Source organism: Gadus chalcogrammus, chromosome 3, assembly GCF_026213295.1.
Source record: "Gadus chalcogrammus isolate NIFS_2021 chromosome 3, NIFS_Gcha_1.0, whole genome shotgun sequence".
Classification (NCBI taxonomy): domain Eukaryota; kingdom Metazoa; phylum Chordata; class Actinopteri; order Gadiformes; family Gadidae; genus Gadus; species Gadus chalcogrammus.
In genome coordinates, this window is record NC_079414.1 from 28,257,929 (window position 1) to 28,285,360 (window position 27,432).

Sequence of the window (27,432 nt, forward strand, 5' to 3'; positions counted from 1 at the left end):
CATTTTTATATTTTCCTTTTTTCTTTTTGGTACGTTTAAAATATAAGCTGAAGAGAATGTGGGAAGACTAATGATGATTTGAACAAAGCACTAATGAACTCCATGGTATTCTTCACTCACCAGTAACTTACCAGCCACATGCAATTGCAGGACGAAGCAAAGGAATTTGTTGTGTGCTCACATCATAACAGCATCTGTACATACAACGTGTCACACTGTAGTAAACTCTTTGTTCTACTGATGGTGAATCCTGTTAGGCTTTCAGTATTACAGAACTAATGTTTGTTTAAAATGTCAACTCTTTTGCTTTTAGACGGTTATAGGTATTTGTTTTCCTTTTTTATCCAAACATTCCCACTGTTAAGTTGCAGAACAATGTAAACTTTTCTTTTCTTCCTATTGCTATCATGAAGAGGGTCGTGTCTGTATACAGTGTATGCTACTGGGCAGAGGGATGTGTTCAGGTCGACTGTATCCTAGAACGCTTCTGAGTGTCCTTCTGCAAAACCATGACTCTCTTTTTTTGTGTGACAACGTTATAGTTGGAAGAACTTTCTTTTTTTGTTGCAATAAGTCATGTCATTGTATGCTGAATTTTTAATTTTTTACTGCTTGTTTTTAAAGACTTAATAAAAACATACAACGTGTCTTTTTGGTTTGATTGTGTTTCTGGCTGCACATATTATCTTACGGGTAATTTGCATATTGGAATGAACATTCAGCCTACTAATGGGTTAAAGTGAACGGTTTCTAGTTAGTGGTGTTAGTTGTAGTGCTGGTGGTTCTTGTTTGTGGGATGGGTCTAGTTAGTGTAGTAGTTGGTGTTCCTCTGGGCGACTGAAGGGGTGTCGAATATATCTAGTTAGTGTTGCGATTCTAATCCTAGTTGTGTTTCTCCGGGAGACTGAAGGGGTGTAGTTCCAGTTCATGGTGTAGTTCCAGTCGTTGTGGGTAGAGGTGTATTTAGTGGTTGGTGTCGGTGTTCCTCCGGGAGACTGCAGGGGTCCCCAGCCTGAATCCTCTCGAGTCTGAACGCTTTGGCCAGGCAGCGTCCAGCAGCAGCTCGGTGGGAGATGGCGCCCAGCTCCAAAGCAGACAAGGACCACAAACAGAAACAGAGGAAACACAAAGAGCATGTGGTGAAGCTGCTGACCCGCGGGAAGGTAGGACTAGTCCGGCTCATGAGGTCCACCAGTATGGACATGAAGTCCACCAGTATAAGTATGTTTAGTTCACCAGGCTGTCTGCCTGGGCTAGCTGTTAGCTGCTAAAGTTAGCTGTTGGTTAAGAACATTTATCTCTTTGTTTGGTCCTGACGGTGACTCGTTAACTTTACACTAACCGGGCGATAGTTGGATCCTCTAATGGTTATTGGTTTCATGTTGACCATGTTGTCTCAGTCGTAGTTCGAATATGGAGGCTGTTAGCATTAGAGCTAACACCTTATAGCGTCCTAACATTACAGTTCATAACAGTAACATGTTAGCATTACAGCTAACACCTTATAGCGTCCTAAAATCACAGTTCATAACTATTAAAACATGTTAGCAATATAACTAACACCTTATAGCGTCCTAACATAACAGTTCATAGCAGTTAAACATGTTAGCATTACCACTAACACCTTATAGCTTCCTAACATCACTGTTCATAACAGTAAAACATGTTAGCATTACAGCTAACGCCTTATAGCTTCCTAACATCGCAGTTCAAAACTATTAAAACATTATCAAACAAAGCACCTCGATGCATTAAAGGTTTACAATGAAGTTGAATCTTCACTGTTTAAATAAGATAATGCATTTCATCCAGTCTGAGTACCTCAAACCATTCTTTTGAGAGTAATATATATATCCATGTCATATATATATATATTAAGTTACATAAGAGATATGCATGTCTTGTACATATATATAATGTAACATATATAGCGATATCTCCATGTGGGTGAACGCGAGTTGCAGCTTGTCGTGTGGTGGACTGATCTGTGATCTCACGCTGAACCTCAGCTGTCAGGTCAGTTCTCCCAGCGGCTCTTCAGGAAGCTCCCGCCTCGGGTCTGCGTGCCTCTGAAGAACATCGTCAGTGAGGAGTTCCTCCGCGCTGGGTCAGTGTGTCTGTGTGTGTGTGTGTTTGTGGGGGTGTTTAGGGCATTGCTAGTCTGCCGTTTGTGTGAGGAGAGCCGGATTGTGTAGTGTTAGTCTACCAGGAATCATGTTGAAGTCTCATATCACCCCTTTTGCTTTCAGTCACATCTTTCTCGGCTTCACCAAATGTGGCCGCTACGTTCTGTCGTACACAAGTGACTGTGGGGAAGATGATGACTTCTCCTTCTACACATACCACCTCTACTGGTGGGAGTTCAACCTCCACAGCCGACTCAAACAGGTGAGAACAGGACGTTTTCCACAACGTATTCACACCTCTATCCACACGTATGGAACTGAGCGAAGGGCTGTAATTGGATACTCAGACAGGAACCATGACATTTGTAATCCATCTCCCCCTCCTCCACTTCTTACAGTAATAACCTAACTTCTGTATAACCTAACATGTTGTGTCTTTCTCTCCAGGTGCACCACCCACCTTAACGTTGTGTCTCTCCAGGTGCACCACCTCCCTTAACGTTGTCTCTCTCCAGGTGCACCACTCACCTTAACGTTGTCTCTCTCCAGGTGCACCACCCACCTTAACGTTGTCTCTCTCAAGTTACACCACCCACCTTAACGTTGGCTCTCTCCAGGTGCACCACCCACCTTAACGTTGTCTCTCTCCAGGTGCACCACCCACCTTAACGTTGTCTCTCCAGGTGCACCACCCACCTTAACGTTGTCTCTCTCCAGGTACACCACCCACCTTATCGTTGTCTCTCTCCAGGTACACCACTCACCTTAACGTTGTCTCTCTCCAGGTGCACCACCCACCTTAACGTTGTCTCTCTCCAGGTACAGCACTCACCTTAACGTTGTCTCTCTCCAGGTACACCACTCACCTTAACGTTGTCTCTCTCCAGGTGCACCACCCACCTTAACGTTGTCTCTCTCCAGGTGCACCACCCACCTTAACGTTGTCTCTCTCCAGGTGCACCACCCACCTTAACGTTGTCTCTCTCCAGGTGCACCACTCACCTTAACGTTGTCTCTCTCCAGGTGCACCACCCACCTTAACGTTGTCTCTCTCCAGGTGCACCACCCACCTTAACGTTGTCTCTCTCCAGGTACACCACTCACCTTAACGTTGTCTCTCTCCAGGTGCACCACTCACCTTAACGTTGTCTCTCTCCAGGTACACCACTCACCTTAACGTTGTCTCTCTCCAGGTACACCACTCACCTTAACGTTGTCTCTCTCCAGGTACACCACTCACCTTAACGTTGTCTCTCTCCAGGTGCACCACCCACCTTAACGTTGTCTCTCTCCAGGTGCACCACCCACCTTAACGTTGTCTCTCTCCAGGTACACCACTCACCTTAACGTTGTCTCTCTCCAGGTACACCACTCACCTTAACGTTGTCTCTCTCCAGGTACACCACTCACCTTAACGTTGTCTCTCTCCAGGTACACCATGTGCGTCTGTTTGCGGGAGAGGAGATCTACAGCGACCTCTACCTCACTGTCTGTGAATGGCCCAACGACCGCTCCAAGATCGTCATCTTTGGATTCAAGTAAGGCCTTAATAACAGACATAGTCCACTTATGAATAACAACATAATAATCCACATATTAATAATAAAAAACATAAAATTACGCATATTAATGACTCAATAATACACATATTAATAATAACAAACACATAATTATAAGGGGTGCAACGGATCACAAAACTCACGGGTCGGATCGTGTCACGGTTTTTGAGTCACGGGTTGGATCATTTTCGGATCAACAACAAAAAAGATAAAAAGACAAATGTGACTTTAATTAAAATCTTAAAATGTGTAAAAACAAAATAAAGTGAACAATTTCAGAATAGTAAATATTTCAAAAAATTGCTTGTGTTCACTGGAAATAAAAACGTAACTCAAGATGTCCATCCAATGTATAATTAAAATCTTAAAATATTTTAAAACAAAATAAAGCAATCTGAGGGATTATTCCTTCTTCTTTTTAACATGGATAGTAAATAAAATAAATAACCAGTGTCCAAGGAAGCACAGCAGACCTGGATTTACAACTTTAAATTCAGGATGTCTCCATTGCCTGGGGAGAGTTTAGAGTCTACACTCTTCCCAGGCAATGCAGACATCTTCATCTTCTTTCTTTCATCAAGTATCGTTGCCATTGGCAGTGGGTCAATAGGGGGCGCTAGGGCACCGCCTCTCCGTGAAATATTCACTTGAATATATCTGCCAACTATTAATAAACTATTATATATATGAAATAAATCCACAAAAATATATAACGTTTATCCTCGTTTAATTGTGTGATATACTTGTCACTGCCAGCAACCATTTAAATGCGTCTGAACGTCAATGATTTGGGCTAGGCTAGTTGGTCATTCGAAATAAAGCCCTCCTCCAAGTCAGGGGCGCCGGCCACGTTGAAGTCAATGTAAGCTCGGTAACTTTTTGCTGTCTATCAATCAGAGACAGCTTTTCATTGGCGCAAGAAAATTCGCCCTCGGGTCGCACCAGTGTGCGCCCCAGGCCAATGGTATCGCTTTTCTTTTTTGTTATCACCACATGATTGGAAAATTCAGAGAATCAATCAAATAGGCTACCTCCCTCAGCAGCAATCGCGCACCACAACTACGTGTAGAGAAGAGATAGATCGCTAACTAGCAGAGAGTTGTAAGCACTTTCCACCCTTTTCAGTGGAGGAATTGGACTCCCAAAGCAATGTTAAACTTAAAAGGAGCAAGTAATTTACATATTAATTTAGTCTTTCGGCCTGTAGCATATAAACAAAATGAAGCAACTGTCCCATATTCCTATAACTGCATTTGAAGTAGACATTGAGACATTGAGGCTGGTGGAATGGCCATGAAGTAGGTCTGTAGATATGCAGGGTAAGCTTGTCCAGGCCCTGCAAGTCAGGATGTAGGCTATGAATCTGAATGAATAGTAGGTAAAAGTGGCCATCCCCAAAATGCACCAGAATACAGGAAATCAAATCTATTAAATTCAATTTTCTTTATGGGGGGGAACCCCAGACTCCCCCAGACCCCCCCAGACCCCCCCAGACCCCCCAGACCTCAGAACCCCCAGACCCCCCCCAGACCCCCCAGACCTCAGACCCCCTGTCTATTACTGTGCCCCACCAACATTTGTGATCACCAGCCGCCACTGATCGTAGCGAAATAGTTTCCTTCGTGTTTTATTTGGCATTTTGTAAATCCATTTCTGTTTGAAGGCTCGTTGACCGGAAAAGGAAAGGGGGTTGGTTGTAGTCTTTCGCTCGGTTCTAGCCCTACTATTGATACGGAGAACCGTGCGAAAAGAATACAACCAAACATAAACAGCCCCTTTCCGGTTCCGGTCTGGTTTCCGTTTCAATTGGATTTCCAAAAGGCCAAATAAACAACGACAGAAACTGTACGTCGCTACGATACTTGATTAGGAACATCAAGGAACACCAATAACCACTCGGTGAGCTGCACATTTCTGGAAACTAACGTTTAGGGTTGTTTTAAGGACAGGTTTGGGAATGCCCAAAGCCAGCCATTCTGAAGCAGGCAGGGGCGATTCACAATGAGCCAAATACTGCCTAGACAATCCAGAAAGGGGGCTCAATGGGCTAAATACTGCCTAGACAATCCAGAAAGGGGGCTCAATGGGCTAAATACTGCCTAGACAATCCAGAAAGGGGGCTCAATGAGCCAAATACTGCCTAGACAATCCAGAAAGGGGGCTCAATGGGCTAAATACTGCCTAGACAATCCAGAAAGGGGGCTCAATGGGCTAAATACTGCCTAGACAATCCAGAAAGGGGGCTCAATGAGCCAAATACTGCCTAGACAATCCAGAAAGGGGGCTCAATGGGCTAAATACTGCCTAGACAATCCAGAAAGGGGGCTCAATGAGCCAAATACTGCCTAGACAATCCAGAAAGGGGGCTCAATGGGCTAAATACTGCCTAGACAATCCAGAAAGGGGGCTTAATGGGCTAAATACTGCCTAGACAATCCAGAAAGGGGGCTAAATACTGCCTAGACAATCCAGAAAGGGGGCTCAATGGGCTAAATACTGCCTAGACAATCCAGAAAGGGGGCTCAATGTCTAAATACTGCCTAGACAATCCAGAAAGGGGGCTCAATGGGCTAAATACTGCCTAGACAATCCAGAAAGGGGGCTCAATGAGCCAAATACTGCCTAGACAATCCAGAAAGGGGGCTCAATGGGCTAAATACTGCCTAGACAATCCAGAAAGGGGGCTCAATGGGCTAAATACTGCCTAGACAATCCAGAAAGGGGGCTCAATGGGCTAAATACTGCCTAGACAATCCAGAAAGGGGGCTCAATGTGCTAAATACCGGAATTGTCCTTTAAACATGCGCCATCTCTTCAATGGACAATATATAAAAAAAAAATTGCAGCAGATCACCTGCATCCCGAACTGTGAGGGTTGATCTGTACGGTTCAAGGGTAATCCGTGATCCGCTGCAGCACTAATAATAATACACATATTAATAATAAAAACACATAATAATACACACATTAATAATAATACAATATTGCACATATTAATAATAAAAACATAATAATACACATATTTATAATACCGTGATAATACACATATTGATAATACGCATGTTAACGTGTGTAATGTTTCTATCTAATGAGTACTACTGTGTGTAATGTTTCTATCTAATGAGTACTAACGTGTGTAATGTTTCTATCTAATGAGTACTACCGTGTGTAATGTTTCTATCTAATGAGTACTACCGTGTGTAATGTTTCTATCTAATGAGTACTACCGTGTGTAATGTGTACATATCATCCAGTACCCGCTGCTCCAGCTCGGTGCTGATGAACCTGATGATGAGTGACGAGAACAACAGAGACATCTACATCACCATTGCCTCCATGCCCCCGGCCGCACCCTGCACCCAGTGCAGCCCGCCACCTGCAGCGTCCACCACACGCACAGGTACACACACAGACACGCACAGCTACACACACAGGTACACACACACAGAGACACGCACAGCTACACACGCAGGTACACACACAGAGACACGCACAGCTACACACACAGGTACACACACAGAGACACGCACAGCTACACACGCAGGTACACACACAGAGACACGCACAGCTACACACGCACTGGTACACACACAGAGACACGCACAGCTACACACACAGGTACACACACAGAGACACGCACAGCTACACACACAGGTACACCCACAGAGACACGCACAGCTACACACAGAGACACGCACAGCTACACACACAGGTACACACACAGACACGCACAGCTACACACACAGGTACACACACAGAGACACGCACAGCTACACACACAGGTACACACACAGAGACACGCACAGCTACACACACAGGTACACACACAGAGACACGCACAGCTACACACACAGGTACACACACAGAGACACGCACAGCTACACACGCACTGGTACACACACAGAGACACGCACAGCTACACACGCACTGGTACACACACAGAGACACGCACAGCTACACACGCACTGGTACACACACAGAGACACGCACAGCTACACAGCTACACACACAGCTACACACGCACTGGTACACACACAGAGACACGCACAGCTACACACACAGGTACACACACAGCTACACACACAGGTACACACACAGAGACACGCACAGCTACACACGCACAGGTACACACACACAGACACGCACAGCTACACACACAGGTACACACACAGAGACACGCACAGCTACACACGCACTGGTACACACACAGAGACTCGCACAGCTACACACACAGGTACACACACAGACACGCACAGCTACACAGGTACACACACAGCTACACAGGTACACACACAGAGACACGCACAGCTACACACGCAGGTACACACACAGAGACACGCACAGCTACACACGCACTGGTACACACACAGAGACACGCACAGCTACACACACAGGTACACACACAGAGACACGCACAGCTACACACACAGGTACACACACAGAGACACGCACAGCTACACACAGAGACACGCACAGCTACACACACAGGTACACACACAGACACGCACAGCTACACACACAGGTACACACACAGAGACACGCACAGCTACACACACAGGTACACACACAGAGACACGCACAGCTACACACACAGGTACACACACAGAGACACGCACAGCTACACACGCACTGGTACACACACAGAGACACGCACAGCTACACACGCACTGGTACACACACAGAGACACGCACAGCTACACACGCACTGGTACACACACAGAGACACGCACAGCTACACAGCTACACACACAGCTACACACGCACTGGTACACACACAGAGACACGCACAGCTACACACACAGGTACACACACAGCTACACACACAGGTACACACACAGAGACACGCACAGCTACACACGCACAGGTACACACACAGCTACACACACAGGTACACACACAGAGACACGCACAGCTACACACGCACTGGTACACACACAGAGACTCGCACAGCTACACACACAGGTACACACACAGACACGCACAGCTACACAGGTACACACACAGCTACACAGGTACACACACAGAGACACGCACAGCTACACACGCACTGGTACACACACAGAGACACGCACAGCTGCTACACACACAGGTACAAACACAGGTACACACACAGGTACAAACATAGCTACACACACAGGAACACGCACAGCTACACAGCTACACACACAGCTACACACGCACTGGTACACACACAGAGACACGCACAGCTACACACACAGGTACACACACAGCTACACACACAGGTACACACACAGAGACACGCACAGCTACACACGCACTGGTACACACACAGAGACACGCACAGCTACACACGCACTGGTACACACACAGAGACACGCACAGCTACACACGCACTGGTACACACACAGAGACACGCACAGCTGCACAGCTACCTGTGTGTAGGTAGCTGGACACACAGGTACACACAGCTACACAGGTACACACACAGGTACACACACAGGTACACACACGGCTACACACAGGTACACAGCTACACACACAGCTACACAGGTACACACACAGCTACACACGCACTGGTACACACACAGGTACACACACAGGTACAAACATAGCTACACACACAGGAACACGCACACAGCTACACACACAGCTACACAGGTACACACACAGCTACACACACAGCTACACACACACTGGTACACACACAGCTACACACACAGGTACACACACAGGTACACACACAGGTACAAACATAGCTACACACACAGGAACACGCACACAGCTACACAGGTACACACACACAGCTACACAGGTACACACACAGGTACACACACAGCTACACACACACTGGTACACACACAGCTACACACACAGGTACACACACAGGTACACACATAGGTACACACACAGGTACAAACATAGCTACACGCACACAGCTACACACACAGCTACACAGGTACACACACAGCTATACACGCACTGGTACACACACAGGTAAACACACAGCTACACACACAGGTACACACACAGCTACACAGCTACACACACAGCTACACAGCTACACACACACAGGTACACACACAGGGACACACACAGCTACACACCCAGGGACACACGCACACACAGGTGTGCACACAGGTACAAACACACGGGTAAACTCACACAAACACACACAGGTGTGCACACACAGCTACGGACACAGGGACACACACACACAGCTACACACACACAAGGACACACACACAGGTACACACATAGGTACACGCACACAGCTACACACACAGGTACACACAGGAACACACACACACAGCTACACACACAGGGACACACACACACACACAGCAACCCACACACAGGTACACACACAGGGACACACACACAGGAAGACACACACATACTCACAGGTACACACACATACAGCTACACACACAGGTACACACACACAGGAACACACACAGGAATACACACACAGGGACATACACACACACACACACACACACACACACACACACACACACACACACACACACACACACACACACACACACACACACACAGCTACACCCCCCCCCCCCCCCCTTCCTCTACCTAATGGCTGCTGCTCCAGAAAGGCCTCCTGAATGCGTGCTGCACTGGTTCCCGTTCCAGCGCCAGCTGGGGATGCTCCGTGGTGTCAGAGGGACTCGTCCTTAGTTAGTTGTGGGTGAACCAGGCCCGGAACCAACCGGTTTGGGCTAAAAGTGGCTCGTCAGGGTCGCTACCAAACCAACATCGGTGACTCTGAGGTTCCTTTATATACAACCTTCTTGTGATCTCCTCTCTCATTGGTCCCTCTATCCAGGCGGGGGCGAGTGTTTGGAGCACGGCTACGTCCTGAACAGCCGGTACCAGGTGGTGTACCCCTTCCCCACCTTCCAGCCCGCCTTCCAGCTCAAGAAGGACCAGGTCATCCTGCTGAACACCAGCTACTCTCTGGTGGCCTGCAGTGTCTCGCTCTGCCCAGGTAGACGAGACACTATCCTACTGTAGACGAGACACTATCCTACTGTAGACTAGACACTATCCTACTGTAGACGAGACACTATCCTACTGTAGACTAGACACTATCCTACTGTAGACGAGACACTATCCTACTGTAGACTAGACACTATCCTACTGTAGACGAGACACTATCCTACTGAAGACTAGACACTATCCTACTGTAGACTAGACACTATCCTACTGTAGACTAGACACTATCCTACTGTAGACTAGACACTATCCTACTGTAGACTAGACACTATCCTACTGAAGACTAGACACTATCCTACTGTAGACGAGACACTATCCTACTGAAGACTAGACACTATCCTACTGTAGACTAGACACTATCCTACTGTAGACTAGACACTATCCTACTGTAGACTAGACACTATCCTACTGTAGACTGGACACTATCCTACTGTAGACTAGACACTATCCTACTATAGACGAGACACTATCCTACTGTAGACGAGACACTATCCTACTGTAGACGAGGCACTATCCTACTGTAGACGAGACACTATCCTACTGTAGACTAGACACTATCCTACTATAGACGAGACACTATCCTACTGTAGACGAGACACTATCCTACTGTGGACGAGGCACTATCCTACTGTAGACTAGACACTATCCTACTGTAGACTAGACACTATCCTACTGTAGACTAGACACTATCCTACTGTAGACGAGACACTATCCTACTGTAGACTAGACACTATCCTACTGTAGACTAGACACTATCCTACTGTAGACGAGACACTATCCTACTGAAGACTAGACACTATCCTACTGTAGACTAGACACTATCCTACTGTAGACTAGACACTATCCTACTGTAGACGAGACACTATCCTACTGTAGACTAGACACTATCCTACTGTAGACTAGACACTATCCTACTGTAGACGAGACACTATCCTACTGTAGACGAGACACTATCCTACTGTAGACGAGACACTATCCTACTGTAGACTAGACACTATCCTACTGTAGACTAGACACTATCCTACTGTAGACTAGACACTATCCTACTGTAGACTAGACACTATCCTACTGCAGACTAGACACTATCCTACTGTAGACTAGACACTATCCTACTGTAGACTAGACACTATCCTACTGTAGACGAGACACTATCCTACTGTAGACGAGACACTATCCTACTGTAGACGAGACACTATCCTACTGTAGACGAGACACTATCCTACTGAAGACCAGACACTATCCTACTGTAGACTAGACACTATCCTACTGTAGACTAGACACTATCCTACTGTAGACGAGACACTATCCTACTGTAGACCAGACACTATCCTACTGAAGACTAGACACTATCCTACTGTAGACTAGACACTATCCTACTGAAGACTAGACACTATCCTACTGTAGACTAGACACTATCCTACTGCAGACTAGACACTATCCTACTGCAGACTAGACACTATCCTACTGTAGACTAGACACTATCCTACTATAGACGAGACACTATCCTACTGTAGACGAGACACTATCCTACTGTAGACGAGACACTATCCTACTGTAGACTAGACACTATCCTACTGTAGACTAGACACTATCCTACTGTAGACTAGACACTATCCTACTGTAGACGAGACACTATCCTACTGTAGACGAGACACTATCCTACTGTAGACCAGACACTATCCTACTGTAGACCAGACACTATCCTACTGAAGACCAGACACTATCCTACTGTAGACTAGACACTATCCTACTGAAGACTAGACACTATCCTACTGTAGACGAGACACTATCCTACTGTAGACTAGACACTATCCTACTGTAGACTAGACACTATCCTACTGTAGACTAGACACTATCCTACTGTAGACTAGACACTATCCTACTGTAGACGAGACACTATCCTACTGTAGACGAGACACTATCCTACTGTAGACCAGACACTATCCTACTGTAGACTAGACACTATCCTACTGTAGACTAGACACTATCCTACTGTAGACGAGACACTATCCTACTGTAGACGAGACACTATCCTACTGTAGACTAGACACTATCCTACTATAGACTAGACACTATCCTACTGTAGACTAGACACTATCCTACTGTAGACTAGACACTATCCTACTGTAGACTAGACACTATCCTACTATAGACGAGACACTATCCTACTGTAGACTAGACACTATCCTACTGTAGACCAGACACTATCCTACTGTAGACTAGACACTATCCTACTGTAGACTAGACACTATCCTACTGTAGACGAGACACTATCCTACTGTAGACGAGACACTATCCTACTGTAGACTAGACACTATCCTACTATAGACTAGACACTATCCTACTGTAGACTAGACACTATCCTACTGTAGACTAGACACTATCCTACTGTAGACTAGACACTATCCTACTATAGACGAGACACTATCCTACTGTAGACTAGACACTATCCTACTGTAGACGAGACACTATCCTACTGTAGACTAGACACTATCCTACTATAGACTAGACACTATCCTACTGTAGACTAGACACTATCCTACTATAGACTAGACACTATCCTACTATAGACTAGACACTATCCTACTGAAGACTAGACACTATCCTACTATAGACTAGACACTATCCTACTGTAGACGAGACACTATCCTACTGTAGACTAGACACTATCCTACTCTACAGTAACAGCAGCCTCCTCTCTCTCCTCCTCTCCTCTCCTCCTCTCCTCCTCTCCTCTCCTCTCTCTCCCCTCTCCTCCTCTCCTCTCCTCTCCCTCCTCCTCCACTCCCTCTCCTCTCTCTTCTCCTCCCTCCTCTCCTCCTCTCCTCCCCTCCTCCTCTCCTCTCCTCTCTCTCTCCTCCTCTCCTCCCTCCCCTCCTCCTCTCCTCCTCTCCTCTCCTCCTCTCACTCCTCCTCCCCTCCTCTCTCTCCTCTCCTCCTCTCCTCTCCTCCTCTCCTCCTCTCCCTCTCCTCCCCTCCTCTCCTCCTCTCCCTCTCCTCTCTCTCCTCTCCTCCTCCTCTCTCTCCTCTCCTCCTCCTCTCCCTCTCCTCTCTCTCCTCTCCTCCTCCTCTCTCTCCTCTCCTCCTCCTCTCCCTCTCCTCTCTCTCCTCTCCTCTCTCCTCTCCTCCCCTCCTCTCCTCCTCTCCTCTCCTCCTCTCACTCCTCCTCCCCTCCTCTCCCTCTCCTCCCCTCCTCTCCTCCTCTCCCTCTCCTCCTCTCCCTCTCCTCTCTCTCCTCTCTCCTCCCTCTCCTCTCTCTCCTCTCCTCCTCTCCTCTCCTCTCTCTCCTCCTCTCCTCCTCTCCCTCTCCTCCCCTCCTCTCCTCCTCTCCCTCTCCTCCTCTCCCTCTCCTCTCTCTCCTCCCCTCCTCCTCTCCTCCCCTCCTCTCCTCCTCTCCCTCTCCTCCTCTCCCTCTCCTCTCTCTCCTCCCCTCCTCCTCCCCTCCTCTCCCTCTCCTCTCCTCTCCTCTCCTCTCTCTCCTCCTCTCCTCCTCTCCCTCTCCTCCCCTCCTCTCCTCCTCTCCCTCTCCTCCTCCCCTCCTCTCCTCCTCCTCTCTCCTCCTCTCTCTCTCCTCTCTCACCTCTCCTCCTCCTCTCTCTCCTCTCCTCCTCCTCTCCCTCTCCTCTCTCTCCTCTCCTCCTCCTCTCTCTCCTCTCCTCCTCCTCTCCCTCTCCTCTCTCTCCTCTCCTCTCTCTCCTCTCTCCTCCTCAGACCAGCAGCAGTCCTCTCAGATCCTCTACTCCAGAGGAGCCGCCCCCGCCGAGTCCGCCTCCTCCAGGGACTCCTCCTCCCCCCCCTCCCCCGGCCGGGCCCCCCCCTCCCCCGGCCGCCCCCCCCCCTCCCCCGGCCGGGCGCAGGCAGCCCTGCGGGTTCGGGAGTTCGCGGCCGATCTGTTCCGCCGTTCCCAGGGGGGGGGGCGGGAGGAGGGAGGAGAGAAGGAGGCCCCTCTCTGTCCGGCGGGGAGAGGGGGGGGCCCGGAGGCTCTGCGGGGGGAGGGGGGGGAGGACAGTAGGACTCGTCTCTCAGGGCCGTCCACCTCGGTCGGGGAGCGCGCTCTAGAGCGGCTCTCTGGACAGAGTCCCGCCCCCTCCTCCTCCTCATTGGCCTCGTCTCCGCGGACCCCGCCCTCGTTCTCCTCCCAGGAGACCGGGGCGGAGACGGGGGCGGAGCTGGGGGCGGAGCCGGGCTACGTCAACTACACCCGCCTGCACTACTGCCTCCAGCAGCCGGGGGCAGCAGAGGCGGAGGCCGGAGGTGAGCTTCATCCGCCTGCTGTCCTGGGGGGGCTCTCAGTCGGTGTCTGGGTGATGTCCACTCCAGAGATACACTCCGCCACGCCTTTCATATGTTGGAGATTTGAAATGTATTCCGCTGCCCATAGTATCTTACATTTCTTATCTGCCGATAAATTGATGTTTTACTCCACTAGCTCAGCGTCCGACGGCGGAAGAGGGAGGGTTGTTTATTAAGCAGCGTGGTGTTAGGGTTTACACAGGGTTATAGTTAGGGTTAGGGTTAACCCTAGGGTTAGGCCCGGTGTAAGCCCTGGCCCTGTGCGTGTCTCCAGGCTACGTGGACGATAAGGTCCAGCTGCCGTTCAGCGTGACCGACTTGAAGGGACGCAACCTGCAGCCAGTGACTGGGGAGCACAGCGGACAGGTACACGCATGCACGCACGCACGCACGCACGCACGCACGCACGCACGCACGCACGCTCTCCTCGTCCTCCTCCTGGTCTAACCCCCTCCCCCTCCTCCTCCTCCTCCTCCTCCTCCTCCTGGTCTAACCCCCTCCCCCTCCTCCTCCTCCCCCTCCCCCTCCTCCTCCTCCCCCCCCTCCCTTCCTCCTCCCCTCCTCCTCCCCCCCTCCCCCAGACGGTGTGTGTGGAGCAGCTGACTCTGGACTTTGAGTATCTGATCAACGAGGCGATCCGCAGCGATGCCGTCTGGGCGCCGCTCTTCTGCTCCTTCAGCGACTACGACGTGGTGATACTGGAGGTACACACACACACACACACACACACACACACACACACACACACACACACACACACACACACACACACACACACACACACACACACACACACACACACACACACACACACACACACACTGAGGGAACTCACCTCCACACTAACCCTAACCCTAATCTGTGTGTGTGTAGGTCTGTCCGGACACCAACACGGTGATGATCAACATCGGGCTGCTGCTGCTAGCCTTCGCCTCGTCAGAGGAGGAGCACTGCAGGTCAGACAGACACTGTTACTGTCTCACTGCAGGTCAGACAGACACTGTTACTGTCTCACTGCAGGTCAGACACACTGTTACTGTCTCACTGCAGGTCAGACAGACTCTGTTACTGGCTCACTGCAGGTCAGACCCACTCTGTTACTGTCTCACTGCAGGTCAGACACACTGTTACTGTCTCACTGCAGGTCAGACAGACACTGTTACTGTCTCACTGCAGGTCAGACAGACACTGTTACTGTCTCACTGCAGGTCAGACAGACACTGTTACTGTCTCACTGCAGGTCAGACAGACACTGTTACTGTCTCACTGCAGGTCAGACAGACACTGTTACTGTCTCACTGCAGGTCAGACACACTGTTACTGTCTCACTGCAGGTCAGACAGACACTGTTACTGTCTCACTGCAGGTCAGACAGACACTGTTACTGTCTCACTGCAGGTCAGACAGAAACTGTTACTGTCTCACTGCAGGTCAGACAGACACTGTTACTGTCTCACTGCAGGTCAGACAGAAACTGTTACTGTCTCACTGCAGGTCAGACAGACACTGTTACTGTCTCACTGCAGGTCAGACAGACACTGTTACTGTCTCACTGCAGGTCAGACAGACACTGTTACTGTCTCACTGCAGGTCAGACAGACACTGTTACTGTCTCACTGCAGGTCAGACAGACACTGTTACTGTCTCACTGCAGGTCAGACAGACACTGTTACTGTCTCACTGCAGGTCAGACAGACACTGTTACTGTCTCACTGCAGGTCAGACAGACACTGTTACTGTCTCACTGCAGGTCAGACACACTGTTACTGTCTCACTGCAGGTCAGACGCACACTCTGTTACTGTCTCACTGCAGGTCAGACAGACACTGTTACTGTCTCACTGCAGGTCAGACACACACTGTTACTGTCTCACTGCAGGTCAGACACACACTGTTACTGTCTCACTGCAGGTCAGACAGACACTGTTACTGTCTCACTGCAGGTCAGACACACTGTTACTGTCTCACTGCAGGTCAGACACACACTGTTACTGTCTCACTGCAGGTCAGACAGACACTGTTACTGTCTCACTGCAGGTCGGACACACACTGTTACTGTCTCACTGCAGGTCAGACAGACACTGTTACTGTCTCACTGCAGGTCAGACACACTGTTACTGTCTCACTGCAGGTCAGACGCACACTCTGTTACTGTCTCACTGCAGGTCAGACAGACACTGTTACTGGCTCACTGCAGGTCAGACACACACTGTTACTGTCTCACTGCAGGTCAGACAGACTCTGTTACTGTCTCACTGCAGGTCAGACACACACTCTGTTACTGTCTCACTGCAGGTCAGACAGACTCTGTTACTGTCTCACTGCAGGTCAGACAGACACTGTTACTGGCTCACTGCAGGTCAGACAGACACTGTTACTGTCTCACTGCAGGTCAGACGCACACTCTGTTACTGTCTCACTGCAGGTCAGACAGACTCTGTTACTGTCTCACTGCAGGTCAGACCCACTCTGTTACTGTCTCACTGCAGGTCAGACCCACTCTGTTACTGTCTCACTGCAGGTCAGACACACACTGTCTCACTGCAGGTCAGACACACACTGTCTCACTGCAGGTCAGACCCACTCTGTTACTGTCTCACTGCAGGTCAGACCCACTCTGTTACTGTCTCACTGCAGGTCAGACAGACACTGTTACTGTCTCACTGCAGGTCAGACAGACTCTGTTACTGTCTCACTGCAGGTCAGACAGACTCTGTTACTGGCTCACTGCAGGTCAGACCCACTCTGTTACTGTCTCACTGCAGGTCAGACACGCACTGTTACTGTCTCACTGCAGGTCAGACAGACACTGTTACTGTCTCACTGCAGGTCAGACAGACTCTGTTACTGTCTCACTGCAGGTCAGACCCACTCTGTTACTGTCTCACTGCAGGTCAGACCCACTCTGTTACTGTCTCACTGCAGTCCAGTGCTGTGCGTGTGACAGTCTGTATTGTGTTGTTGTGCGGACCTCTTATGGTGCGGCCACACCAACCGCGTTACTCGCGTTGGACAACGCGAGTACCGCGCCTAACCTGACGCTAGACCAGTGTGTGGTGGTTCAACGCTCCAACGCTACAACGCAGCTAGATGAGTCCATTGTCCATGCAAGTGAACGGAGCGTTCCCTCTTCGTCATAACTATCAAACCAAACATCCTTCACATTCACTGAGCGAACATTATGAAAGTAAAATGCACATTTCTCGCTAGAAATGTTTCCATAAACGCATTTAATGGCGTAACTATGTTACTATTTCCACCCAGAAGAAAAAAGAAAGATGTCGGCCGTATGCTTCTGTGCAAGCTCACTAATCTCTGCCAGTGACGTCGGGTCAAGCTCCACGCTGATTGGCTACCGCGGCTAAGCGTCACGCGTTGGAGCGTTGAAAGTTCAATTTTCTGAACTCCGGGCGTTGGTGCGTTGGGCGCGTTACTGCGTTTACGTGCGTAATTACGTGCAACTGCCGCGCCTAACGCCCCCAACGCAACGCTTCAACGCGTGTACCGCGCCTAGACCAATGGTTCCCTATGCAAAAATGCCGATTTTCAACTCCCCTAACGCGAGCAACGCGGTTGGTGTGGCCGTACCTTTAAGGTACGGCCACACCAACCGCGTTGCTCGCGCACGTAAACGCAGTAACGCGCCCAACGCACCAACGCCCGGAGTTCAGAAAATTGAACTTTCAACGCTCCAACGCGTGACGCTTAGCCGCGGTAGCCAATCAGCGTGGAGCTTGACCCGACGTCACTGGCAGAGAGTAGTGAGCTTGCACAGAAGCATACGGCCGACATCTTTCTTTTTTCTTCTGGGTGGAAATAGTAACATAGTTACGCCATTAAATGCATTTATGGAAACATTTCTAGCGAGAAATGTGCATTTTACTTTCATAATGTTCGCTCAGTGAATGTGAAGGATGTTTGGTTTGATAGTTATGACGAAGAGGGAACGCTCCGTTCACTTGCATGGACAATGGACTCATCTAGCTGCGTTGACGCGTTGGAGCGTTGAACCACCACACACTGGTCAAGCGTCAGGTTAGGCGCGGTACTCGCGTTGTCCAACGCGAGTACCGCGGTTGGTGTGGCCGCACCATTAGTATCTCACTACTGTATAACAGCAGCCCGTCGTACTGCCTCCTCATATACAAATGGGGCAAAAATGCGGAGGACGTGTGAAAATGGCTTATAAGTAGAAAATTATTATGCTTGCTTCATTATGTAATAGGAGAACCAAAATGTTATACGTTGTAACATTATAGTGTTATTATATCATATTATGTGCTCAGAAAAGTGTGACATTATCGACTGGGGTTTCCACATTACAGCTATGGGTTTAATTACAACTAGAGGTTGGGGAAACTAGTGTTTCCTGTGTTTGAGAACTTTGTTCTTATATAATGAAGTATCATGTAGTATATCTATGACTCATGGTCTTACCCTATAACCCCTCATTGATAAAGGGCCCATCATAATGTCTGTCTGTACGGTGTCCAGGCCCAACACCTACCACTCCAACCTGCAGGTGAGCTGGGACCTCAACACAGGGCTCTGCTGCACCGTGGGCGTCGGCAACCTCACCGAGGTCAAGGGTCAGACAAGGTAGGCCACGCCCCTCCACTCCCTGGAACTCTCCTGTTTCCTGTCGCTCGGCCCGCTGGACTGACTCTGTCTCTCTGGGTTCAAGTGGCAGTGTGTGGAGCTCGTACCGCAAGTCCTGCGTCAACACGGTCATGAAGTGGTTGGTCCCGGAGAGCAGCTCACGCTACATCAACCGCATGACCAACGAGGCGCTACACAAAGGTGAGTCTCTCCTCTCTCCTGATGACCAACGAGGCCCTGCTCAAAGGTGAGTCCTCTCTCCTGGTGACCAACGAGGCGCTGCACAAAGGTGAGTCTCTCCTCTCTCCTGATGACCAACGAGGCGCTGCTCAAAGGTGAGTCTCTCCTCTCTCCTGATGACCAACGAGGCGCTGCACAAAGGTGAGTCTCTCCTCTCTCCTGATGACCAACGAGGCGCTGCACAAAGGTGAGTCTCTCCTCTCTCCTGATGACCAACGAGGCGCTGCTCAAAGGTGAGTCTCTCCTCTCTCCTGATGACCAACGAGGCGCTGCTCAAAGGTGAGTCCTCCCTCCTCTCTCCTGATGACCAACGAGGCCCTACAGATGAGTCTGTTCTGTGTTTCGCTCTGATGACTCGATGGTCGTTAATGTTCCCTCCCATTGTGATCTAAACGCTGTTCCCTGATTGGCAGGCTCCTCGCTGCAGGTGTTGGCGGACAGCGACCGCTGCACGTGGATAGTGTTATGAAGGAGATGTTTTCCTCCTGGCCGGTGGCCGCGTCCTTGACACCATAAGCACACGCACATCAACACACGTTGACTCTGACCTCAGTGTGCTGTGATCTTATCTAAAACGGCTGATGGGGAAATTACATTTTTCCCATCACTTAGAGGATTAGCGTATGACAGCCGGGGAGAGGGATGGTAAACGGAGTCCAGGGATTGCATGGCTCCTCCCGCTGGTATTCCATCTTGTTCAACCGGCTGTCGCACCGTATCGCGGGATCAAGAACCGCACAGAGCTGACTGAACGAAGACCTGCGGAGGAGTACTATTACATGAGCTGTTCTGTTCTTGTGTGTCTGTGTGAGGTCTGGACATGTATGTTTTTTTAAGGAGTAAATAAGTGTGCGTAGTGCTTCTAGCACACACTGAAGATCCTGCAACGACCAATCACCTGCACATCCGTCTAGTGATGTCACGATGAGACTGTCCTTGAGTCGACCACTGTTTGGAAGGCGGCGTTTTGCGTTATGGTTAGGAGGAAAAAGGGATTCAATTGTTCAAATAAAGTGATTTAAAAAAAGATTTTCTGTGCTTCAGTCTAAACTAATTGCATGATTTTTACCCAAGAGAGTCGCTGATACTCTTAAAGGACGCATCAATAATTAAGATTCGCACAAGAGTTCACCACCACCGTACAATCCAGTTTCACCTTGTAATTTATTGAGTACATCATGGGAATAGTACTTTAGGTAACAAAAACATGCAAAACAGGTCAGTATTTACTTGCCTTATCAAATGATTGTTTTATCTCAACAGTTACAAATTTAGGGGTGATGTATCACTTTGTTTTTGTTTGTTTTACAAAAGGTCAAAGGATTTGAATGAACATGTAATTAGAAATATGAATGATAAGCAGTCTGTAGACTCCCATGGGTCTCTTATCGTTCTGCATTTGTACAAAATATAGCAAACCTTTAGAAAAACCAAAAAGACTTGACAGCAATAGCGTTTCCTAAAGGACTTCACATAGTTCTCTGAAAATTGACATAATCTACACCTTCAGTGTAGGTATATAAGTATTTAAATACACAGAAAGATCCCTAAAGAGGCTCCCTGTTGAGATGTGACATCAAAGTAGGCACTGGGGTTGCCATGGAAACCGGTTGCGTTCCTTGGTTACACTGGCCCCGCGACCCAATCCGTGTTGAGTGAGGATGACCCTTAGGAGTCGTTAGCGACTACAACGGCAGAATCCATTAAAGCAAAGGATCATTTATTTCTCGTGATACAATATCTCCACATTAAAAATCTCTTTAAAAGGCACATTTAAAAGGCCATTTGTTATTTGGCCAAATTATTACAAAATAAAAGAATCCATAAAATAATTGATTTGCACTTGAGGTGTTAATATCGTTATGGCGACACCGAGAAGTCAGTAAAACAAGCAACAACCGCTGTCCAGTCTCAGGGCCGTAGGCACTGCTCAGAGGCAATGAGTCATTCAAGGTACGTTCTGTCCTATTGGCTCATCGTCTCCATGACGACGAGCGGGTCTCGGATAAAGCTATCGGACCCAGAGTCACAGGAAGGCACAGGGAGCGACACACACGATACACGCAGAGGCAGGGGACCATGGCAACACGATACAGGCAGAGGCAGGGGACCATGGCAACACAGGGCAGAGGACCATGGCAACACGATATAGGCAGGGGACCATGGCAACACACGATACAGGCAGGGGACCATGGCAACAAACGATACAGGCAGGGGACCATGGCAACACACGATACAGGCAGAGGCAGGGGACCATGGCAACACAGGGCAGAGGCAGGGGGACCATGGTAACGCAGGACCATTCAATCAGAACCTCCCATCTTCAGAAAACACCAGACACATTCAGCAAAGAAACACTCAGTACACCCTGAGAAGGCCCTGCAGCGGGGGGGGGGTATGTGGACTATAGCAAGCGATGCACAACGTGTGTGTGTGGTCTCAGTCTGAGGGGAACAGGCCCCCCCTGGACATCTTGGGCGGGGGCTCCATGACCTCCTCCTTCCCGGGGGGCAGGGGGGCGGAGCCTGAGTGCAGCAGGAGCTCGCCGCCACCGTCCTCCTCGCTCTCCTCATCCTCATCCTCCTCTTCCTCTTCTTGAGGGAGAACGACAACAAGGTCAAGAGAGCGAGCGAGAGAGAGAGAGAGAGAGAGACAGAGACAGAGAGAGGAAGCCTTGACCGTCAGCAGAGAGGAGGGACAGGAGGTCTTACCTTTCTCTATGTCCAGGGAGCTGCGGCCCTTAGCACTGCTGGCAAACTGAGGAGAGAGAGAGAGTCACAACCACCACCTCCTGAAGTAGAGCTCAGTTTGATGAGTGAGTGTCTGTCTGTCTGTCTGTCTGTATGTGCGTATCTGTGCGTATCTGTCTGTCTGTATCTGTCTGTAGGCACTGGGGTTGCCATGGAAACCGGTTGCGTTCCTTGGTTACACTGGCCCCGCGACCCAATCCGTGTTGAGTGAGGATGACCCTTAGGAGTCGTTAGCGACTGTCTGTCTGTCTGTCTGTCTTTCTGTCTGTCTGTCTGACTGTACGAATGTGTCTGTCTGTGTGTCTGACTGTACGAATGTGTCTGTCTGTGTGTCTGACTGTACGAATGTGTCTGTCTGTCCGAATGTGTCTGTCTGTCCGAATGTGTCTGTCTGTCTGTCTGTCTGTCTGTCTGTCTGTCTGTCTGTCTGTCTGTCTGTCTGTCTGTCTGTCTGTCTGACTGTACGAATGTGTCTGTCTGTGTGTCTGACTGTACGAATGTGTCTGTCTGTGTGTCTGACTGTATGAATGTGTCTGTCTGTCTGTCTGTCTGTCTGTCTGTCTGACTGTACGAATGTGTCTGTCTGTCTGTCTGTGTGTCTGACTGTACGAATGTGTCTGTCTGTCTGTCTGTCTGTCTGTGTCTGTCTGTCTGTCTGACTGTACGAATGTGTCTGTCTGTCTGTCTGACTGTACGAATGTGTCTGTCTGTCTGTCTGTCTGTCTGTCTGTCTGTCTGTCTGTCTGTCTGTCTGTCTGTCTGTCACCTCTCCCATGATGGCGATGGGCGTCTGTCCGCGGGCCCCGGCCACGCGGTGCTCCACCAGGTAGTACATGTACTCATCATACAGCAGACGGATCAGGTGAAAGGACCCGAAGGACGCAGCGGAGCGCAGGGTCAGGTCCCTGATCACCATGGAGCTGAGAGGAAGAGGAGGAAAAGGAGGAGCAGGAGGAGGAGCAGGAGGGAGGAAGAGGAGGAGCAGGAGGGAGGAGGTGGAGGAGGAGGAGTAAGAGCAGGAGGAGGAGCAGGAGGGAGGAGGAGGAGGGGGAGGGGGAGGAGGAGACCTTATTCCATGTAGCAGTATTCAGTCTGATCTACTGTTTGTCCTAACCCCTTATAGTTACATACTAATAGCCTGGTCTACTTGTAGAAGGACCAGTTGAGGTCCTATCTACGTGTAGAGGGAGTAGTGGAGGTCCTCTCTACTTGTAGAGGGAGTAGTGGAGGTCCTCTCTACTTGTAGAGGGACCAGTTGAGGTCCTATCTACTTGTAGCCTGGTCTACCTGTAGAAGGACCAGTTGATGTCCTATCTACTTGTAGAGGGAGTAGTGGAGGTCCTCTCTACTTGTAGAGGGACCAGTTGAGGTCCTATCTACTTGTAGCCTGGTCTACCTGTAGAAGGACCAGTTGATGTCCTATCTACTTGTAGAGGGAATAGTGGAGGTCCTCTCTACTTGTAGAGGGACCAGTTGAGGTCCTATCTACTTGTAGCCTGGTCTACCTGTAGAAGGACCAGTTGATGTCCTATCTACTTGTAGAGGGAGTAGTGGAGGTCCTCTCTACTTGTAGAGGGACCAGTTGAGGTCCTATCTACTTGCAGACTGGTCTACTTGTAGAGGGACCAGTTGAGGTCCTATCTACTTGTAGCCTGGTCTACTTGTAGAAGGACCAGTTGATGTCCTATCTACTTGTAGAGGGAGTAGTGGAGGTCCTCTCTACTTGTAGAGGGACCAGTTGAGGTCCTATCTACTTGTAGCCTGGTCTACCTGTAGAAGGACCAGTTGATGTCCTATCTACTTGTAGAGGGAGTAGTGGAGGTCCTCTCTACTTGTAGAGGGACCAGTTGAGGTCCTATCTACTTGTAGCCTGGTCTACTTGTAGAAGGACCAGTTGAGGTCCTATCTACTTGTAGAGGGAGTAGTGGAGGTCCTCTCTACTTGTAGAGGGACCAGTTGAGGTCCTATCTACTTGCAGACTGGTCTACTTGTAGAGGGACCAGTTGAGGTCCTATCTACTTGTAGACTGGTCTACCTGTAGCCCCACCTGTAGAAGGACCAGTTGAGCAGGAAGAGCTTGGCGGCCTTGGGCAGGGCAGCGGGGTTGAGGTCGAAGGGCTTCAGCACGCGGGTCACCACGCCGTCCAGCCAGCCCGCCCACTGCTCCAGGGAGCTCTGCTGCTGCAGGGTGCTCTTGAAGTCCTGCTCCAGCCTCTGGACCAGGTCCTCCTCACAGCGGCACACCCAGGAGGCCTGCTCCTGGGGGGGGGGGGGGGGGTCAGAGGTCAGCTACCAACGCCCAGGATATTTTCTACTGGATACTTAAACCAATGGAGTGTTCAGGTCAAGCACGCCGTTGAGACATGGACACATTAAGGAGTATCTCGGTGGACGGACCAGACAAATTACCACTCTAACACATCTTGCTCTAAATTGAGCGTTCCCTTCTTCATGTAAATCCCAAGTGGATTCCCACGCAGTAGCTCATGGAAGGAGGGGGTACCTCACAGGGCGACGTGCTTCACCGGCCGCATAGCAGGTGCAGTCTCGGTTGAGGGTCAATGCAGCCCAGCGAGAGGTCACTATTGACCCTACCTACCGCGTGGCCGGAGCCCGCTCCCCTGACTCTCCACAGCCAATTTAGCGCTCAGCGGCGGCCATAGTTCCTGACACACAGCGCCGTTCGCTGCACTCATTATTGTCCCACTGAGACTTTTTTATTTCTTTCTTTACGGCACAGAGGGGGAGCGCAGAGGCACGGAGCGCGGCACTTCTTTTATTCCAATCACAGCACAGAGACAGGCTCACAATAGAGCTGCTGTCTGTCTTCGCGGCTGGAATTGTTTCCGAGCCTTCATGTCTGATGAACAAGGACGTGATTAGAGCACGGATTTAACAAAATGTGTACGCGTTACTTTTTTTGGTCTCTTAATGAGTGCTTAAATATGAGGAGGCAGGTTAGTGAGTAAGTGATAATGGGGGGGGGGGGGGGGTCTGAGGTCAGCTACCAACGCCCAGGAGGCCTGCTCCTGTGGGGGGGGGGGGGGGGGGGGGGGGGTCAGAGGTCAGCTACCAACGCCCAGGAGGCCTGCTCCTGGGGGGTCAGCGGTACCCAGGGGGCCGGGGACAGACCTGGACGTTGGTGAAGTCCACGCGGTTGAGGTCCGAGAGCATCTGGGTGATCTGGGCAGAGTTCTGCAGCACAGCGCGCGCGGCCTGCGCCAGGTGGTTCAGGCTGGTGTAGCGACGCAGCGTCTGGGAGAAGGCACACACACACGCCACCTGGTGGAGGGAGGGGGAAGCACAGCCATGATGAGGAGGAGGAGGCAGCACAGCCGTGAGGAGAAGAAGAAGAAGAAGAAGAAGAACCAGAACAAGAACAAGAAGAAGAACAAGAACCAGAACAAGAAGAAGAACAAGAACCAGAGCAAGAAGAAGAACCAGAGCAAGAAGAAGAACCAGAACAAGAAGAAAAGAAGAACAAGAAGAACAAGAACAAGAACAAGAACCAGAACCAGAAGAAGAAGAAGAAGAAGAAGAAGAAGAAGAAGAAGAAGAAGAAGCAGAAGCAGAAGCAGAAGCAGAAGGAGGTGTGAGCTTCAGATGGTGGCCGTGGTGCAGGTCTCACCTTGATGCGGACCATGTCCTCGGGGACGTTCATCATGGCGTTGGTCAGCCAGCTCTCCAGACCCTTGGCAAAGTTCCTGATTGCCTGGGTCAGGGCACCTGGGGGGGGGGGGGGGGGAGCATGAGGGCGTGTGGGTGATGGAGCCTGTTTCCTTTGGTCCAGAGAGGAGGAGTAGGACTTACTGGGGATGGGCCTCAGCACCTCTGGGATCAGGACCTCCACCAGCGTCTGGTACAGCACGTTGTCACAGTCTTTGGTCCAGTTCAGCACCGGCTCAAACTTACACAGCACCACCAGGCAGGCTTTGGGGAGACGCTTCTCGGACTCGTTGTGCCTGAAGAGGCCGCCGTGTGGGGTCACATGTTAAGAGAGTTAGCCTGTCTGGAGGCGGGGGGTCGGCACGAAGCCGTTCTGTTGGCTTTGTCTCACCAAAATTGTACCGGGGGCAAAAATGTTCGCAGGTTTCAAAAAACATTCGCGCTCATCAAGACGAAATAACATAATACAGATAACACTGGTTTTTACTTTATATTTGTATTGTATTGAATTTAGCTAGTAAACAGAGTTTAAAGTGTATCGTAGTTTATATTTGTATTATATTCAATTGTTTAATCGAATTTAGCTAGTAAACTGAGTGTTTAAAGTGTATCGTAGTCTAGCTAGCTTGTATACATTTAATTTAGATAATAGAAGTCATCGTTTGACGCGATCGTCCATTGCCAGGCAACGTTCGACGCGATCATCAGTTGCCAGTCAGGTTTGTAATGTCTCGACGTGGATTACGTAGGCGGTACAATTTTGGCCCCCGGTACAATTTTGGTGTGACAGCTTCATTGGTTTAGTTCATGTTCGACAGGGTACAATGAGGGTACAATGAGGGTACCCTGAGGGTACCCTGAGGGTACCATGAGGGTACAATGAGGGTACAATGAGGGTACAATGAGGGAAACCTTTCAGATAAAGGTTGAATGAATAAGTAATGCGTGTGCCTCACAGGCTCAGGGACTGCGGCTCGTTGCTCAGGCTGAACCTCCAGAAGGATTTCCACAGCGTCTCCACCAGGATGAACTGCAGGTTGATCATGACGTCCAGGATGGCCTACAGGCAGGGAGCAGAGCCGGGTTCAGACCTATTGGTACCCGCTACGGTCTCTGCGTCCACACGGGTCCTCAGTGGGGCTCACCTCACAGTGCTCCCGGTACAGGCTCTGGAAGGCCTTGATGTGCTCCAGCTGGACCCCCTCAGGCAGCCCGTAGCCCCCAAGGT

The 27,432-nt window shown here is 49.8% G+C and overlaps 2 protein-coding genes across 6 annotated transcripts in view; one reads left to right on the top strand and one right to left on the bottom strand.

The window, feature by feature from the left end:
* The first annotated feature begins 809 nt into the window (after nt 1–809).
* Nucleotides 810–21,023, top strand: dcaf15 (DDB1 and CUL4 associated factor 15). The gene is made up of 13 exons (XM_056587161.1): nt 810–1,163; nt 2,010–2,107; nt 2,250–2,388; nt 3,558–3,664; nt 6,940–7,085; nt 10,488–10,649; nt 14,369–14,911; nt 15,225–15,316; nt 15,532–15,654; nt 15,824–15,906; nt 19,444–19,548; nt 19,634–19,749; nt 20,202–21,023. The coding sequence occupies exons 1-13, from the start codon at nt 1,074–1,076 to the stop codon at nt 20,255–20,257; spliced, it is 1,860 nt and encodes a 619-aa protein (XP_056443136.1). The 5' UTR covers nt 810–1,073; the 3' UTR covers nt 20,258–21,023.
* rfx1b (regulatory factor X, 1b (influences HLA class II expression)) overlaps nt 19,960–27,432 on the bottom strand; it is a 21,303-nt gene continuing 13,830 nt past the window's right edge. For 3 of the 5 annotated variants that reach the window (XM_056587160.1, XM_056587156.1, XM_056587155.1), the window contains exons 10-18: nt 27,350–27,432; nt 27,161–27,264; nt 26,349–26,500; nt 26,167–26,264; nt 25,671–25,820; nt 24,586–24,797; nt 23,305–23,458; nt 22,500–22,545; nt 19,961–22,382 (exon numbers count right to left, since the gene is read on the bottom strand). The exon at nt 27,350–27,432 is cut by the window's right edge and continues 36 nt beyond it. In XM_056587160.1, the coding sequence (XP_056443135.1) occupies nt 22,228–22,382; nt 22,500–22,545; nt 23,305–23,458; nt 24,586–24,797; nt 25,671–25,820; nt 26,167–26,264; nt 26,349–26,500; nt 27,161–27,264; nt 27,350–27,432 (1,154 nt within the window). In that variant the 3' untranslated portion in view covers nt 19,961–22,227. Of the gene's footprint in view, nt 22,383–22,499; nt 22,546–23,304; nt 23,459–24,585; nt 24,798–25,670; nt 25,821–26,166; nt 26,265–26,348; nt 26,501–27,160; nt 27,265–27,349 lie in introns of all 5 variants that reach the window. The other 2 variants (XM_056587159.1, XM_056587158.1) reach the window with 1 other exon arrangement.

What these genes read in the sequence shown, in the direction of transcription:
- dcaf15 (XM_056587161.1), top strand. Translation starts at nt 1,074, where the DNA reads ATGGCGCCCAGCTCCAAAGCAGACAAGGACCACAAACAGAAACAGAGG. An exon ending in TCCACAGCCGACTCAAACAG is followed by an intron (nt 2,389 to 3,557) that starts GTGAGAACAGGA and finishes GTCTCTCTCCAG; the next exon opens with GTACACCATGTGCGTCTGTT. An exon ending in AGCGTCCACCACACGCACAG is followed by an intron (nt 7,086 to 10,487) that starts GTACACACACAG and finishes CCCTCTATCCAG; the next exon opens with GCGGGGGCGAGTGTTTGGAG.